The 19695-nt window shown below is 38.0% G+C and overlaps 1 protein-coding gene across 2 annotated transcripts in view; it reads right to left on the bottom strand.

Moving 5' to 3' along the window:
• The window catches only part of SEPTIN7 (septin 7), a 115029-nt gene extending 95629 nt beyond the window's left edge, over positions 1–19400 (bottom strand). The window contains exons 1-2 of one of the 2 annotated variants that reach the window (XM_054019280.1): positions 19385–19400; positions 15290–15392 (exon numbers count right to left, since the gene is read on the bottom strand). In XM_054019280.1, the coding sequence (XP_053875255.1) occupies positions 15290–15299 (10 nt within the window). In that variant the 5' untranslated portion in view covers positions 15300–15392; positions 19385–19400. The remainder of the gene's footprint in view (positions 1–15289; positions 15393–19384) is intronic. The other variant, XM_054019279.1, reaches the window with a different exon arrangement.
• Between the last annotated feature and the right edge of the window lie 295 nt (positions 19401–19695).

The raw sequence follows: 19695 nt of genomic DNA on the forward strand, positions 1-19695 counted from the left end.
TGTTGGCATGCTACCATTACAGCTCCAGGGCTAGTTCAGCACACATCTCAAGATAGGTTGCCTTCGCCTTCCTGAAGTTCTCTCGCAACAGCTGATCACCCCAGGTCTGCAGAATGATCCTTTCCCACCAATCAAAGCTCATTTTCTGAGCCAAGAAACAGTGCTGCACTGTATGAAGCTGCTCCATTAATAGCTCCTGTAGTAGCAGTTGCATGGTGTTATCCTTGTTTTCCTCCCTCCGCTGCTGCTACTGCCTCATCTGCTTGGTGGTGCAATGGGTGAAGTTCAAAACCAAAGCCACTTGGCTCCAAGAGCTCAAATAAAGCCCAAACAGACTCTGCGTATTTACAGTTGCAAACACAGTAACACAGAGCATTGCTGGGTCCATGCTGGCTGACAGCAATTCAAAAATGGCACTAGTTCCAGTCTCCCTCCCCCGCAAAAAGAGAAGGATAAGCATTGTCACACTGGATCAGACCAATGGTGCATCTAGCCCACTCTCCTGTTTCTGACAGTGGTCGTGCCTCATGCTTCAAAGATCATGAACAGAATAGAGCAGTTATCAAACAATCCACTCCTTATCATTCAGTCCCAGCTTCTGGCAGTCAGAGGTTTAGGGACACCTGGAGCATAGGGTTGTGTCCCTGACCAACACGGGATGGAGAGAGCAAAGTCATGGGATTTTTAAAATTTGACCCCAAGACCTAGAATTCCACTAGCTTCCATCTGACTTCCACTATATATGCCACAGCATGCAGTGAGGAAAAAAATCCAGAATTCACACTGTTCAGCATCAAAGCAAAGGCCCATAGGATACTGTCCCAAAATGCCATGTGCTTAGTGTGCCCCAAGCTCTACTGTGTACACACAATGGGGCAAACTGAGTCATGTGCATGCAATTACTACGACTTATGTACTGTACACCAATTAGTGGGTGTCACAATGAAACTTAATCCCCTATGTAGGCAAGGCCCAAGGCAACGACACAGTGGCACAGGGCCTAATGTAACTAAAATTAAGTGTTCTCAAGCAAGAGAATTTGGAATCAGTTCTGATATCTTCCTTATAAATTCAATAAAACTTGTATGTAAATATTTTTAAAATTTTTGCTTTTATTTTTATTGCAGTAGGGTCCAGAGGGCTCCAAACAAGAGTCCCATTGTGTTAGGCATGTACATATACACCTCTACCTCGATATAACGCTGTCCTCGGGAGCCAAAAAAATCTTACTGCATTATAGGTGAAACCGCATTATATTGAACTTGCTTTGATCCACCGGAGCGCGCAGCCCCACTCCCCCCGGAGCGCTGCTTTACTACGTTGTATCCGAATTCATGTTATATCGGGTCATGTTATATCGGGGTAGAGGTGTAGTAAGAATCCCTGCCCTAAAGAGTCCAAACTAGTCGAGACCAAAAAGTCTAAACTTTACAGTCTAAACCAAAAAGACAGAAAAAGGATGGGAGGGGAGAAAAGTATGGAGAGATGCTCAGATACTATACTGATGGGTGGTGATACAAACCCTAAGGAAGACAGAAGTGGAGTGACTTGCCCAAAGTCACAGCAGGTCAGAAGCAGAGGTGGGAACAGAACCCCCAGTCCAGTGCCCTATCCACTACTATCCTCTTCATAGACTATTTTCCCACATGATTATCCCCCTTCACCATCCCCAGAAAGATTTAATGGTTTTGCTTCTAGATTTAGAATTATTCTATGTGGGCATCAGCAACACAACAGTAGCAGAAAACCAGCACAAGCATCTCAATCCTCCGTTTCTTCCAGCTCTGATGCATCAAGCAAATGTCCTGATCACATGAGCCTAGACGTAGGCTGTGGCAATGACTGTCTTTGTTGTGTGTGTGTTTGTAAAGCACCTAGCACAACAGGATCCTGCCCCAGGACTAGAGCTGCTACAACAGCACAAATAGGAAGAGTAAAAACTTTCAGTCCTAGATAACTATTTCCCATCCACTTATTCCCAAATAAGCTCAATCATGCTCTTCACACTAGGCCTTTAACACAGTTAGCAGAACCATTTTAAAACCTGGTTTTAAAAGTATTTTAAAGTGGTCAAGTGTTAGAGGTTTGGTGTAGACAGGCATGGAAAGTGAATTAATTTCAATGTAAATTTTTTAAATACTATGAAATGAATAATCAACAGCTAATTTTCAAAGAATATTTCAGCAATTTAAAGATGTTTTGTTTAAAACACCCTGAAGGTGACTGGCCAAGCTAAAGCCTGATCAGTGTTGAAATGACAAGTTGAACCAAATTTAAATAGACAAGTTATAATTTAAAATTCCTATTAATTGGGCTTAGCTTGAGACCTTTGTTACACTCATCTCTTGGTAGAATAGCTCCTTTGATACACTTGCTGGCTTCCATTAAGGAAGCTACATATCAAAGTGAACAACTTAAGAGGGCAATTCTAACCAAAATATGGACAAGTACCAGAAGAACCTAACAACTTACAGCAACTATGCATCTTCCATTAAAAAGACACTTTAAATTACAAATGTGCTGTTTTAAAAACTAAAGACTGTACTTTGGCTCTTTTCAAGTCTGTATGTGTTCTTTTGTATATGAGTTCAAGCCCAAAATAGTCAAATTTAAGTTTGTGACTTTGAACTTCTTTTAATTTTTAAGTATATTCAATACCCACAGTATGGGATACATCATCTTTCCCACAAGTTGGAACCCAAAAATTATCTACAGAGCTAGGATAAGCACAAATTCAAAGTAATACAAGAGGCAGATACATAGGTTGAGATTTGAAGTGAGCGTTTAGAGTCAGACAAGAGCTACAGAAAACCTATTCAGGCAACAGGAACTGCAGAGAAAGCACTTGCAGCAAGTCACATGACTGTGTGCAGACAGCAATTTACAACACATATGCTTGTAGCTGCAAAGATATGTAAGAGCCCAAGCCACAAACCATCCAAACTCACCAAGTCTGAACATCTAACATTTACAATTGTACATGCAGCTAAACCAGAGGACAAGACAAAAGTCATAATGAAACTCTAAGCAAGAGGTGTTTCTAACACTGGAAAGAACTATGAAGCCAAGATTTTGTTTCTCTTCATAGCTACAACTAACAGGAAAATATACTGCAAATAGGGCTGTCGATTAATCACAGTTAACTCTCACAATTAATCGGAATTAATTTTTGAGTTAAAAAAATTAATCGCAATTAATCACACTGTTAAACAATAGAATACCAATTGAAATTTATTAAATAGTAATGTTTTCTACATTTTCAAATATATTGATTTCTATTACAACACAGAATACAAAGTGTACAGTGCTCACTATATTATTTTTATTACAAATATTTGCACTGTAAAAATGATTAGAAAAATGCTATTTCTTTTTTCACCTCATAGAAGTACTGTTGTGCAATCTCTATCGTGAAAGTGTAACATACAAATATAGATTATTTTTGTTACATAACTGCACTCAAAAACAAAACAAAGTAAAACTTTAGAGACTACAAGTCCACTCAGGCCTACTTCTTGTTCAGCCAATCGCTAAGACAAACAAGTTTGTTTACATTTATGGGAGATACTGCTGCCTGCTTCTTATTTACCTCACCTGAAAGTGAGAACAGGAGTTCGCATGGCACTTTTGTAGCCAGCATTGCGAAGTATTTATGTGCTAGATATGCTAACCATTCATATGCCCCTTCATGCTTCAGCCACCATTCCAGAGGACATGCTGATGACGCTCATTAAAAAAAATGCGTTAATTAAATTTGTGACTGAACTCCTTGGAGAAGAATTGTATGTCTCCTGTTTTGTTTTACGCACATTCTGCCATTTATTTCATGTTATAGCAGTCTCGGATGATGACCCAACCAGCACATGTTCATTTTAAGAACATTTTCACTGCCGATTTCACAAAACACAAATGTGAGATTTCTAAAAATAGCTACAGCTCTCGACCCAAGGTTTAAGAATCTGAAGTGCCATCCAAAATCCGAGAGGGATGAGGCGCAGAGCATGCTTTCAGAAATCTTAAGAGAGCAACACTCAGACGTGGAAACACAACCTGAACCACCAAAAAAGAAAATCAACTTTCTGCTGGTGGCATCTGACTCAGCTGATAAAAATGAACATGCGTCAGTCCACTCTGCTTTGGATTGTCATCGAGCAGAATCCGTCATCAGCATGGACGCATGTCCTCTGGAATGATGGTTGAAGCATGAAGGGACATATGACTCTTTAGCGCATCTGGCATGTAAATATCTTGCGACACCGGCTACAACAGTGCCATGCGAACGCATGTTCTCACTTTCAGGTCACAAACAAGAAGCAGGCAGCATTATCTCCTGCAAATTGTAACCAAACTTGTTTATCTGAGCCATTGGCTGAAGTAGGTCTGAGTGGACATGTAGGCTCTAAAGTTTTACAGTTATTTCTGAATGCAGTATTTTTTGTACATAATTCTACATTTGTAAATGCAATTTCCATGATCAAGAGATTGCACTACAGTACTTGTATTAGGTGAATTGAAAAATACAATTTGTTTTTACAGTGCAAATATTTGTAATCAAAAATAAATATAACGTGAACACTGTACACTTTGTATTCTGTGTTGTAATTGAAATCAATATATTTGAAAATGTAGAAAACATCCCAAAATATTTAAATAAATGCTATTCTATTACTGTTTAACAGCGCGATTAATTGTGATTAACTTTTTTAACCACTTGGCAGCCCTGATTGCAATCTAGCCTAGTAACATCTTAAAGGAGGTGCAGAAGTCATTCTGGGCATAGGAGAGCAAGCCCCACTGAAAGTCTAGGGGACTTGCACTCAAGTCATAGGCACTTATGAAAATCCCAACCAAAATAACTACTCACAGTAATACAATAGTTTAAAGAAGAGAGATACAATTAATACTCAATCAGATTTTATGTAAGATAACTTGAACACAAGTGTCAGGCGTGGTCAAGGTGATATTTTAGTCAATGTAAACTACCATTTTAATTAGGCTGGATGAGGTCCATCTTACTAACAACTCAGGTTAAACTGATGTGCTTTACTGTGAGCTACCAACATGACTGCAGAATGCAATGGGTTCAGAAAATGTTGTCAGAAGTGGAACTTTTACCTTGCACCTTACTCTAAACAAGATGCAGTGAGAAATGAGATTCAGCTTTTGGTTTTAACAAGAAACGCATTTAAACTAGGTTCTCAACTACTTCAACCATCTTCAGGTCCTCTATATCTCATACTTGTTATCCATGAGCCAGACGGACAACTTTTGGTACCCGTCTGTGTTGGCAAATTCCCATCTAGTTTTGAAAGGTCCATGCATAGACACTGCAAAAATACTGGTGGTCCTTTCTGCATGGTAGCAGAAAGGTGGAGTTAGGCCTGTTTCCATGGAAAATGTACATGTAAGTGTAGGCATGGAGTGAAAAATGGGTATGCCCATATTTTGACTAAAAATGAATACATCTTCACCTAATTTTGGGTAATTACATTTCATTAAAAAAATGAAAACTATACTAATTTGTCTAATTTGCATGGGAGTTGCCATGGTAACTGCCAACAACCTATCAACAAGGGGGAGGTCACGCTTCACATGAAAAACTATTGTGTTCCCACAGGCATTATTGTTTTTTCAAGTTAAAATTAATATTTAGGTAGTTGTGTACAATAAGGTATTGTGACCGAAGATTTATGTATTTCTTCCTCTGTTTGCTTCAGATTTGACTGTGATGCACCTGTGATTCCTGAATAAGTCATGGAATCCAATTCAGAAGTTCCCTAAAAGCATACACAAACAGCAAAGGCCTAAACATGCATGATATGAGATGTGGAGGCTCCTTTCACAGACCACAAATCTAACAAATCAAAAGGGAAATGGATCATCATCCTCTGGACTATGAAAAAGTCAGTATATTTTGTGACAAAGTATCCAAGCATGTGAAAAAGACTGTGACCCACTGCATCAAGCAATCGATCAAGTCAAGTAGTGATGTGCAGAAAAGAGCAGAAGAGTAGATGAACAGAAAGAGATTAGCTATTACATCAAGGGAGCTGGTAGCAGCTGATACACAGTATCAGATCTTGTTATACAGCGGTGGTTCTCAACCTGCGGCCCAATGAGTACACCAAGATGGCATTAACAGGGAACACAAAAGAGCACACCATGTTCATAAATTCAAAGACTCATACTGTCCTTTCCCCTAAGATCATATATATGCTGTTAGTGGAGGTGTGCAGAAACCTGCCAAGCAAATCCTGTTACCATGGTAAGTGAAATACCTCACAGACAATGAGATACTCAACCAACTAGGTTATGGGATATCCTATAGTTGGCTGGAGGAAATGGACATTGCCTTCTGTCTACAGAAACTGGCTAACGAGGACAAGGCAGGCGTGGCAATACCATCCAATGTTCTGTCCTGCATCCCCACCTTTCGCATATAACATCCACCGACTTTGAGACTCTCAGTGGTGCAGGGACATCACACAGAATAAATGGTATTGCAGTGCAGCCTCAGATACCAACTCCTGGACAATCCAATAAGCTTACACATGCAGAGAAAGTATAAAATAAAACAAAAACAAATCACAGCATCACTCCCTCCACCACTAATGCTTCCTCCTGATAACGTCTGTAACCAAGCTGGCCCTCCTGAGATGGAACCAGTGGGGACAGACTATGAAGAGCCCATTCACAATGCTCAAATTAAGAACCAAGTGTGGTCTCTGGTCAGGCAAACAAATGTAAATGACCAGATGGTCAGCTCCTGGACTGGCTTAACGTCCATGCATGCGCAGTGAGACTCAGGTCAGTGTTGGGTTTTTGGGAAACCAGAAATGTGCCAGCAATGGAGGTGTCTATGGTGTATGAAATCCTGAAGACCGAAAACACTGGAAAAACTTGACTTGAAAGATTGAACATGTGCCTCACCAGGCACTGTATGCCAAGGCTGCAGAAATACTGTGGAAGGATGACAAACTCAAGTCCATAATCAGAATGGGAACATTTCACACATATGCAATATGTCTCTGATCATTGGGAAAAGATTCCAGGATGTTGGTCCCACAGTTGAGTTCAGTATTATTGCTGAAGGTTCCATCGGCAGCATACTGGAGGGACAAAACTACAATTGAGCTGTCAGACTACATAAATCAGTGTATGAGGCCCTGCTTTTATATCTGAATGACCACCACCTGGTTCACTTAAAGCCTCAATGACAATAATCCAGATGGAAAAGATGTGCAGCAACACTACACAGGAACAGCTGAATGATGTCCAAACACAGGACAGATGTTTGATGATCTTTCAGCTTTCAACACACACCTGAACTTCTTGAAGCATGAAAATGGCAGGCTATCAGCATTCTGGATTAACTACACTGATGTGGTTGAGGTGGCTCTTGGGCCTATTTGCGTATCCAGAGAAGGTGACTGGCTTCTTCACCTAGCAATGGTAAGAGCAATGATACCCTGGTACTTTGCTTAAGATAAGCAGAATTATGCAAGATGTCTGTTCGTATACTACACACAAATGACATGGCTGAAATAGAACATCCTGAGGTGTATGATAATTTTAAAAAAAGAGGAGGCTTCTTTATACAGATGAGGTTATCAAACCACTGGGGATCAAGCCAGCGAAGAGACTGTCAATAAGGGCACACAGACAGCAGGCGAAACCAAAGGATTCGGTCTTACAGCTGGGGCAGGGTGCAGAAGTACTTGTCTGAAGAAACTAAGACAAATGATCAAGGTCTAAACACCTGGCATATCTCATGCAGAACCATCAGGCATACAGAGAGATGAAGAAGAAGTCACAGATGGATACACTGGAGAAGACGGCGTAAATCCCTTTTCAGAGACAAATGAGTTAGGCTGTCTCCACTGATTCTGTAGCTCCTGCAGGCATTTGAGAGGATCTGTTACATGCAAACGAGAAAGGAGAAGGTGCATACACAGCATCGACATGTAACTGGCTAGAAACTGTGCACCCAACCCAGAACATCTATGACAGTCTGCCAAAGCAAAAACTGAAGACATGCAACGACACAGAAATCCAGTAAAACAAAAGCCTCAAAGAAGATTATATAAAGGCAGATCACAAGGTTTTTTGGCCATATGTTTTTGGTAGCAGCAAGGAGGAATTTGGACATGAGGGAAGTGTTGCAACACCCCTTAGGACAACTGCCCTGGGCTCTCTCCAACTTTGACAGCACTATGAGGAAGACAAAGCAGCCCTGGCAAGGAATCTTGAGAGAAGAGGGGGAAAAAAAAAAAAAAAAAAAAAAAAAGAGTAACAACAGCTTACAATACCTAGTCATTCTGCCTGCATCAGAAATGGAATGGCTATTGTACAGAAAATAAATGTTGAGAACAAAACATAGTGATCTGTCAGAGCATGTCTGTCAGTCTTGAAGACTGGAACTGACAACAACAGCATAGATATGATCTTTGAAGTGTAAAATAATATCTCTATTAAAAATTCAGGGAGGGGAAACAGAAGGTCTGGCCCTGGAGGACTACTGAACAACATTATATCTAGTTACAAGATCCAACAATGGAGACACAGCGTTCTTGGATGTTATACCAGCAAGACTGCTCTCATCAAGTTCTTACGTGATGAATTGAAAAAGCCCCATTTCCTGGAGAAACTAAGTGAGAAAACAGTGTGACATGCCAGAAAGATTGTAACAAGTTTAACCAGAGAAGGGGCATCAAACTTTCTGAACTTAGTCTTCACAAGAAGAGACAGACACTCTGATTATGTTACATGTAAAGCATGCATCAAAGAACCATGAATTAGTTATTGCATCTGTGGACACTGATGTGGTAATTCTTACTCTTCCTCTTTTCAGGGACATCAGCAAAATCTACATAAGATGTGGTATCAAAAAAAGTGCATGAAGTATATAGAAGCAAGCAACCTTGGCACACTAGAATGTTAGGAATGCATGCATTCACTGGATGTGATTCTGTTAACACATTTTGCAGAATGTCGGGAGGTGATTGGCCTAAAGCTGATCACCAGAGAAAAGACTCTCTCAGAGAGCACTGGCAGAGCTAGGGCAACACTGGGTCTTGTCTGCAGATCTCTCTCTTCAAAAATTCACCTATAGAACGTATGCAGCTTGGTCAAATATCACAGAGGGGAATGAGCTAAGATACCAGCTGTTCCATGCTAAGAAGGGAGATGCTGAATCTGGCTAGCTGCCTCCATGGAAAGACTTCCACTAACTTCATGTTTTGTGTGCCAATTACCAGACTGCTGTCTGGTGAAGGAGCCTGGAGAAGTATCCTGTCATACCCAGCCCTGAAACATGGCATGGCTGGGTCATGGAGGAGGGTGAACTGACAACAGAATGGATGAAAGGCCCACCCACCCCTGAAGCAGTGTTGCAGCTGATAGCTTGTAAATGTAATACAGAATATAAACTCCCTGTTTTCTAGTGCCTTGCAAATGGACTCAAATGCTCTCCAGCATGTAGGCTGCAAATAAATGAGAACACAAATGAGGAGGATGTGAAAGTTAGTATGGATGACAGTTCAGATGATGACATTCCAGTTAGATGTGGAACACTGGATTGTTAATAAGTTACCCATTTTATATTATTGTAGGCTTGATATGTCACTCAATGTTATGGCAGAACATACAACATTAGTAGCATCGAAAAAGCTTCAAAAAAACATTATGTGGTATTTAGATGGCAGAAGTGGTTTAATTATATATTTTGTAGATTTAGATTTGAAATTAATGTTTAACATGATACCAAAATACTCTTTTTTGCTTATTAATGAACAATGTGCTAAATAAAATAATCAAAGTGTGTTAACTTTCATTTAAATTATATAACAAAAGTTTGCATATAAGGAATTTAAAAAAAAAAAAATAGGTTCAGTTCTACCACTAATCTATTCTGCAGGAAGGTCCACCATAACTTTTTATCATCCAAAACTCAGGAAGAGATTTTGCCCACCTAATGATACCAATGGACTATATTTTAGGGTGTAGCTTATGGACTATTGAAAACATATGGGACTTCTGAAGACTGGGGTCTGCAGAGAATGGATATTGTTCAGATTTTTACACCTGTGTGCCTCAGTTTGTGGAATGCTTTTATTCCTGACCTTAGACGTAACCCTTCTGAAACCGTATTTATAAAACTTAATTTCAAAGACATCCAGCACAGAACATTAATTTGATTATGAGGTTATATTTCTGTTTTTAATATGCTTTATGTCTTATGCCTAAGGGATGTCTAATTACTTTTGTTGTTCTGCAGTGAAATGTAATGAAACACCATTTCAGTTACATAACCTTGCAGGATTGGAACAGGATAGCATAGATATCACCTCAATTTTTTCCCCCTAGTTTTCCACACAGATGCTTTAATTTCAGAACAAATTTCAAATGCAAGTGGTCAATTAAGGAGAACAATTTGGGTTACTTTGGTGTAGCTTATAATTAAATGCTTTTAGAGCTACTCTAAAAGGAAACAATGCAATTGTACTTATTGGGAAAATACAGATAAGTTTCAAATAATTTGTCAACCTATTAATGTTAACCGAGGCTAAATACAATTTAAAAAAATAATGACTTCTTGTAAGTATATAATAATTCTATTTAATTTTAAAATGTCACTAAAAGAGTAGAATGTGAAAAGCTTACACAGACCCTGCTTTCTAATCATATATACACTTTATAGTAAAAGTTACCATTTATGGGATGAAGTTATTCTCAGTTACCGCACAGTTACATATTTTAATGCAATATGTTCTGTAACCTCAAAGAAATTGATTCCACACTTACAGAATTTAAAAATGTTTTAACACCAAGATGCCCAATAATTAAACCCACTCTCCTAGCTGAAATACACCAGTGTCCTAAGCCATGTCCCTCCCAATTTACACCTACCCAGTCAAGTATGTCCTGCTCATTGGGCCTAAAGACCTCACTCTCCTGCTGGCCAAACTCTCTGTAGGGTCAGGCATCGAATTGGAGATGCAAGCACTAATGTCAATTAATTTTTCCACCAACATGTACACAAGAAATTAATACTATCTCCAATAAACCGAACAGTGGTGGGCCACTTTTCTGCACTCTTCCCCCCCCCTCGTCCCCCAAACAATGTATGCTACCTCTCCCACAAATAAATTAATGCTGAAAGTTCTCCCAAAACACTTAAGTGTAGACTGTCTCACCTTAAACAAGTGATTACAGACCCCTTTGATGGGAAGAGTGGGGAGCCTGCAGGCATCCTGTTTTAGGAGATGCAAGAGAGCAGGGGACCCTAAACCTAACAGTCAGTGCCTCTGCACGCCCCATGTGTACAACCATTCCAACAGCAGCCAGCAACTAAGAGCTCCCACACAGGAGTGACAGCTCCATCATCCTGACAACAGAGTTAACTTTGCAGGTTTATGATGACATCACTTCACAGTTTAAACTCAGTTCATATTTGGAAGGTTTTCTTTGCAACTGTAAGCATGCCAAATTTTAGATGAAAGGTGAGATTCTGCAGAAGTTGATAGCACTCACTTAGCAAAAGATTCCTACCCATGCTGGGCAAATGGAGTTTAAGATCGTTCGTATATAGTGATTTAATTTATTTTTAAATGTCCTGCATTTTGGATGTATGACAACTTGACATATCACATGCACTTAAACTGAGCCGTGGATCTTTTCTACCACACAATCAATCAGAAACTAACCTAACTACCAAACACCTGAAACATTTGCTCTTCTTCCTCAAAATAATGTAGTTAATATTGAAAAATGATTAGCTTTAAACTACCGTGGTGAGGAGATAAGATTTAAAAGATTAACAGTTCATTCCAGACTATCTGAACAATTGGAAAATAATTTTAACAGGAAATTGCAATCCATGATTTAAAATCTATAGAACATATGAAAATAGTCATTAGACACTCAAGGTTTGCAAGCCCCAAACATGACCTACTTTATGTCCCTGTATCTGTTTGGCAATTCCACATTGCATTTTTCACTCCAGAACAAATGAATAATACACGGACCATAAATAAAATATAGCCAGCAGGCCAGCACTTATGTGGAACCCCACGGTAACAAATCAACATGCATCCATGAGGGAGGAAAAAATTAGGAAATATTTTAGTTAAGCTTCCAAAGGGCCATTCTAAACAATAAGACAACAATATGCAGCATATATAATATCTTTTCCAAATGCATCAGCTAACACTTGGCCACAAACAAATATAAATATATGCTAGTAACGTGAGTTGCTCAAGTTTCAGAATCTTATATTAGTCCAACATATTCCATTGATAGAGTTTCTTCTTTATTATTAATCATTTACATTGTGGTAATGACTAGATGCTTCAAATCAAGTCAGTGCTCCCCTGTACTAGACAGTGTACAAAAATAAGTGACAATCCATATTTCAAGATTATTGGAGTCTGTCATAGTTGAGTTATAAAACAAAATGAGATGTTGCAATAGATTCATAATCATCTTTATGTTTAAAACAGATACTTGGAATCCTTCATATCTGGAAGATCCAGGGGAATTTCTCTCTTAAATCAAAAGCTTTCCAAATGCATTGCCTGGAAATCTCAGAATGAATTCCTCTCCACCTCATATTCTATTTAAAAGGCTTAATACATTTCACAATTGTTACAATACTTCTTAAAGTAGTTAAGTATTCCTAATTTTATCTGTGACTAGAACTGTTGAAAAAAAATTAAGCTTTACCTTTCTACTACCACTTGTCTAAAAAACCTCCTATTCTATTGTTAAAAAAAATGTAAAACATTCTGTTTCAGCAGTCTCTCTTTTAAAAGGCTCTAATTGTTTTCCACTACACTGAGTCAAACATGGCAGGAAATAAAGTGAAAAATTATGCTGTCGCTGTACCATATGGGTTTGTGTATTATTCCACATTAAATACTGACCTAGTGTTATAGGGAATATGTTCATCCAATCAAAGATCAACTTCTGACATTCAGACTAAGTTAAGTCTATGAAACACCTGGTAATTTTTTTTAATGACCCCTCATCAAGGAAATCATTCAAATTTTCAGAGAGCACTTATGGTCTGTGCACAATAATGTATTAACTTCCTGCCAATGGAAGTTCTGATCGTTTGCCAGAATGGAATGTGAATCCATACTAGGAAGTAAAAAGATTTGATACTAAAAACAAAGTCAGTAATTGCAAGGCTTCACTTCTTAGTTTTCAGGTCAAGCTCCTATTGCAAATCTAATTTTTAGATTAAAGTTTCCTAACTAACCACCAATATTTTTTTTTAGCACTCCTCTGAATGCATCTGCACTGAAAACTGCTTTAGATGCTGAAGATTTCGAGTCATGAGGAACAGAGATAGATACTAACAAAATACAGCTTGCTGGTTCTTAGAGATTTGTTTTCCCATGAGATTTAAAAGTTATGGTTTTAAAATAGTGACTATAGAATAAGCATATCCCATTTTATTAAATGAATTTGCCAATTTTCACCTCTCAGCAACTACAAACTTATGAAGACAGTCTCTGTATAGTGTGATTATTTTCTGAACTCATCCTTGTTTAAGGACAGCATGATTCCTAACTTTTACTTGTTGAAAAATGAATACATTTTTGGTTGGTAGAGGGCTAAGACCAAATGGGGTTTTGTGCTTCATGACAAGTTATGCAGCTGAATGCATGTTTATAATGGAATTTTTAAATAATAAACTCAAATTGTTTTATTCCAACTCACATTCTTCATTTCCCTGAACAGTGATTTGTAATGAGTTAGATCTAATTTGACCTAGATTTGGTAACTCAACCAATGGGTACTATACTTGTGACCATTCTCTTATAGGGACACAATGATTACACAAGCTATCAGTTCAATTGATTACATAATACTGAGATACTTATTGGTTAATCAAGCTACAAGTTAGATGGATGTATTGATGAACAAGGACAGTTGGCTATTACAGGATGCGCCCATTTTAAAATTTCTACTCATTAACATTTTTGTAACTTTGTGATGAACAATGTGAGCAAAATCCAAACAAGCTAAGTAGTTTTTGATCCACTTCAGGATTTCAAGTTCAAGGAATGAGGGCAGGACTGAACAGCTACCTGTCAATAAAGCATACTTTTTTTTTTTTTTAAATGTACCTGCCCTGTTAACTCAGTTACACATCCAACAGTTAAGACAGCAATTTGGTTCAAATCTAAACAGCAGAAAAGTAACACTATCTTTCATCAAATTAACAAAGCAGTGGGGCATGGTCAATGGTTTCTGTAGCAAACTACCTGTTGTGAGACAGCGTCATTTAAATTCACAAGCTGGGATTTTTATATAAACATTAAAATAGAATCAGTACAGCACTCGTTTTTTTTTTTTAAAGATCAAAAAAAAAAATAAAACAGCTTTACACTAGCCTCATATTTAGTTTCCAAGGTACTGCAGATATTTCAACTTTGATCACACAGCTACATCATACATCTAGTCAGGGGGAAAATGAAAGTTTGACACCCAAACAGCATGGATGGTAATTTAGCATTATGGGATAAACTCATTAGCAGAAACATCCATCTAAAGTGACCAACAAAGTTAACTCGTATGCCAAAGACCAACCATTAATTTTACCATCCCACTGTAATGAGCAGGATTAGTCAAGTATCTGTGGTTGTTTCAAGATCTCTGAAGTCACTGGAAAAAACACTATCAGCTTATACAGTATTTGTTTTTCTTTGCCATCATGCAAACTATAAATGTTTCTTTACATGAAGGCTTGGATTCTGTAGCAAAATTTTGGTGCCACAAACACAGGATACATAGGGTCCTGATTACTGGATGTGCAAGGAAGGAAGGAATCCAGCTAGACTTTCAGATCCCCAGCTGAAACTGTTCCATTGACAACTAAAACACATTTTTACTTGTAGACTGAACATACATGATGCTGAGCTCTAGACCTCAATGACTTCCACTACATCATGTTTGCAGACACTTTTCAGTAGATCTACGTTAAAGTTTCTACATAGGCTAGCACAACACCCCATCTCTGCTGAAGGCTCTTTATCTTCCCATTTTCTATCCCTATTCATCTATATAACAGAAGACAAAAAATGAATGTTCAACTGGACTGTATGCCCTAAAAAAACACTTTAGAATTTAACATTTTAAAAAACAAAAATGGTAAGTATAATATACATTCTAATTAACTTTCACAAATGAGGTAAACACATGAGTAGCTGAAACTTCAGTTACTCCAAATTCTTTTGGGGAAGGTGAATCACCAATTAGATGCATAAAGAAAACAACTCACCTACTACCATGAGCGTGAATTCAAACCCTCTCTTCACAGACTTTCTGTAAACTTGATTTGGGAGATTTGCAAACCCCACATATCCTTCAAGGTTCTTCTGTTGCTAATACAAAAACAAAGACATTTAAATAGTCAAAAGAAATGCTTGTAATTTTCTAATACACTTCAGACTAATCTTCGTTAGCTTTTAACATCTGTACAACTGTTATGCCAATGCTGATTTAAGTCAAGATGTTTATTCATTAAATTGTAGACAATTTAGTAAACTGCAGCACCAGGCAGAAGACTGGAGTGGGGGGGATAGCCAGCCATTGTCTACAATGGTATTTTGCATAATTATAGCTATACCATTGTGGTGGTACTGGTGCAAACTCCCAGTATACATGGCACTGCAACAATATAAAAAGTGACTTAGGCCATGTCAGCACTATAAACTTCTGCCATCATGTTATGTTGATCGAGTGTGAAGAGGTGTGATCCCTGACTGAAATAACTGTCAACAGAAGTCCCTACTGTGGATGCAGTTATACCAGAAAAGATGCACTTTTAATGGTACAAAATATTTTGCTTGTGGGGGTGGTATGAGACTGGCAAAACTGCACTTTGTATCAGTATATCTGCATCCACACTACCAGCACTTTGCTGATCTACTTTACCTGTATCCCTATATCAGTAAAGCACTCCTAGTATAGATATACCTTTGCATTGGCACAATTTAGCCCAATCTGAAACTGAGGCAAGTCACACCAGTGCACCACTTCTACATGGGATCATCACTAGTGCAGCTAGTTCAGTGTGATTGTACTGGTACAAAAAAAACCTACTGTAGATGTGTCTCCATTTCCTCACAGTAGTTCAGAAGGATGCCTTTTGTAGGGATGGTTGGGAAGGATGTGGGTGTTGTCAGTGCCTATTTTGCCACCTATTAATGAAGGCTTTTGCAGGTGCTTAATCCTACTCCTTCTTCAAACTAGATCAGTGGTTTTCAACCCACTTGCCACTTGCAGCCCAATCGGCACACAGCTGTGGCCCATGTGACATCCTAAGGGCCATACAGGTAGTATATATATTGTGTGGATGCAGTCCATGTAACACAGAGAGCTGAATATGAGGCCCACAATGGTAAATAGGTTGAGAACCACTGATCGAGAACCAGTGATCCCCACATGGCTGGTATCTCCTGCTGTTGCTTTAAGGGAACCTTAGGACTGTACATTTCAGATGTGGGAGGGGTGGGGCTTGTTTTTAAAGGAACAGAAAGTTTAGTTTCATCCTTTATGTCAAGTTTTTAAATGGTTTTAAACTGTTTCTCTCACGGGGAGGGCGGGGAGGAAGAGCACGCCTGAAAGCCTGTTCCATCACACTGTGCTGGGGGTGGGGGTGTTACACTTTGATGGTAAGCTGCTGCGTTCACCCCATGCTATACTGTAGAGGAGAAGTTGCTTGATCCCAACCCCACTCCCACTAGGACCAGGACAAAAAGTTTCTACATACCACACAGTGAAAAAGTCTTCGACAGCCCTGCTGCTATGAAGCAACCCCAAGTGGAACAGTAATTTCCCATAGAGAGTGGAGGAATCTTGTGTCCCCAGAAAAATTAAAAACAAGCTATATTGGTCTATTACTGACTACCACTTTTCTGAATCACCAGTGGATTAGAGAGTAATATTGTCTTCAATACTTGAGAACAAAAACAACTAGAAAAGTGAATATGCGCAGCATAGAGCTTCCCGATTTAAATGGGAAGAAGCTCAATGGATTTTTCAGTGACAGGTCCTCAATACTAGAACCCACTTCCTCATTTGCTCCAACAGAGCCCAGATCTGTTGATTTCAGGTCATGCTGCAAGGGTTATTTTTTCAGTTTCCCTTTCCCCTTTTGAGCTATAAATCCACAATTAAATTGTGTGAAAGAACAGGATTGAGCCCCTAATCTACATTATCTTGCAAGTACATTGTGCACAATATTTTTACCAACAGTTGCAAATTAATGCAGTTCAGAGCAGTTCTATGTTGTTAGCCTTGCCATGCTTTTGCACTAAGACCCTAGGCTAAAAATCTTTAGCCTCAGTGCATGTGCAGCAGACATTTTGTAAAATAATAATATGCGTGTGGTTTGGTTTTTTTAAACTGAAGTGGTTAAAGTCAGTGGCCATTACTATGTACTATGACCCATCAGTTTTCATTTTAGGAAAATGCTTTTTCAAATATATATTTTAAAGAGAACACAAGTTAAAAGCTTTGCTATAGTACATTTCACACTTGTGTCTTCATTAGTACTGTCTGTACTCAGTAAAAGTGTTGCTGTGATATCATTACTGTAACAAGAAAAAAAAAAAACACCTTACCTCATACACATCCTGAACCTCAGGAGGAATAAATAACTTTAAAAAGCCAGTTACTCTACAAGCTTTGCTTTGATTAGATGCAGTGTTGTCTTTTTAAGCAGTGTGGTTAAAGAGTTATTTAACCTATATACATTTCTTTTTAAAAATAAACCTATCCATAATCTATTACAATCATTTAAAGATATGCTGCGTCAATGAGACCTCTTTTTAATGAATTAAACAGTGCTGCTTTTTTCATTACACAAAGAATGGAGGGAAGGGAATATCTAACTTTTGAGGTTATCTCAAGCTTTCTAGGTATAGCACACCATGACTGGCTGTATTAAATATTATTTTCAGCCTTTAAAATGGAGTGAATTTTGGTATTTATATTTTTCCAAATGTAAATACTTTCAGTTAGTTGTGAAAGCTTTTGCATTCATTATTTTTTGTTTCAATTTAGTTGGAGATGCAAAGAATATTTCCTTCACCTCAACTAGTTCAAAGCTGAGAAGTTTTCCTCTTGCAACTATGAATTAAAAATTAGGTGAGAGGATGAGATCTACTAGTTCTAAAAACCTAAGTGACACAGGACCAGATTTGCAAAGGATATATAGATATCTAATGGGATTTCCAAAAATGCCCAAGCAGATTAGGCACCTAAATAGGGCACCTAAACACCTTTGGAAAGTCTGGTCACATAGTGACCAGAAATATCTGTAAATTTAGTGAGTTTTAAATGCAAAACATGTCTTGGTAGTTTTTTCCTAACTTTCTTATGTATCCAGTACATTAAGGTAGTTTTTTTTGTTTGTTTTTTGTTAAATAACTTTAAAATGCTGGTTTTGTGCATTTTTATTGAATTCCAATTTCAATCCAAATGCATCTTGACAAATGCTGAGTAAAAATTACTAAAGAAATACTTCATTCACCATTTTCTAGCATAATAAAACAAAAATAATTATCTGAATAAACGCATGTTAAACTATATAACTGACTGAGGTGCAATGACTGAGTGGTTAAGGTGCTCAACTACAATCCTCAACTTCATGGGTTCGCATCTTGCTCGTTCTCACACTAGAAGGTCACCTCCAGTTCACCCAGTTGTAAAACGGGTACCTGACCCGTCAGGTTAGGGCAGTCAAAGACAGCGAGGCATAATGCTGGCCACATCACTATCTTGTGTACCACTGGCTATGAAACTGACATGCCTTAAAACTACATCAGCCTGATGAGCCATTGCTTTGGAGAAACATTTACTTCACTATATAGTTGCTTAAATAAGTGTACAGATGCAGCATATACTCCTGGTTAGCAAAAAGTAGTACCAAATTTAGTACACGTTCATTATAAATCAACAGAATATGGTTACACACATTAATGAGAATGAACTTCTCTTCAGGAAAATAACCAAATGTAAAATGATAAAAATCAAGTTTAAATCATAGTTTCCTGCTTGCTGATTTAAATCATGATTAATCCCATTCCATTTTTTATTTTCCAGCAATTTACTAAATTCTTAGCTTTTAAATTCCTCAAATGGTTTTTTAAAGCTGTTTTTGCTACTATTTCATTGATTCACTTCCACACTGTGAATCATTATACCAGGTCAGAACATCAAGTTTTAAATACCTACAGTAGCTTAATGTTTTTATTCTTAGCTTGAGTTTCATCCAACTGTATTCTGTAAAGTTTTAGTTCAACAGTTACTCTAAACAAACCAACACTTTTTTTAGTCTAAGTGTAATTGTAAAAGTAATAATACTCACAGCTACTTTGTAAACAACATATTTCCATCATTCCAGTGTTCCAGATATTGAGAGAGTAGATCCAAGGGTAACAGTAAAAAGTGATGAATTCCAAGCATTGCAATGACAGGTCCAGCAGCACGCAGCAGAACACAAAGCAAGGGGAGGAAAAATGTAAAGTTACTTACATTTGATCAATCATTTTAATAGTCTACAGAATTGCTTATAATTTGATTTAAAAAAAACAAAATGTTTATTCCTTCATAGTACAGACTACACTAAACCCGTACAACCATAATTTGGCTTCTTGGAGCCTATGATTACAATGCAGT

The sequence above is a fragment of the Malaclemys terrapin genome, chromosome 2 (assembly GCF_027887155.1).
Source record: "Malaclemys terrapin pileata isolate rMalTer1 chromosome 2, rMalTer1.hap1, whole genome shotgun sequence".
NCBI classification, from domain to species: Eukaryota; Metazoa; Chordata; order Testudines; family Emydidae; genus Malaclemys; species Malaclemys terrapin.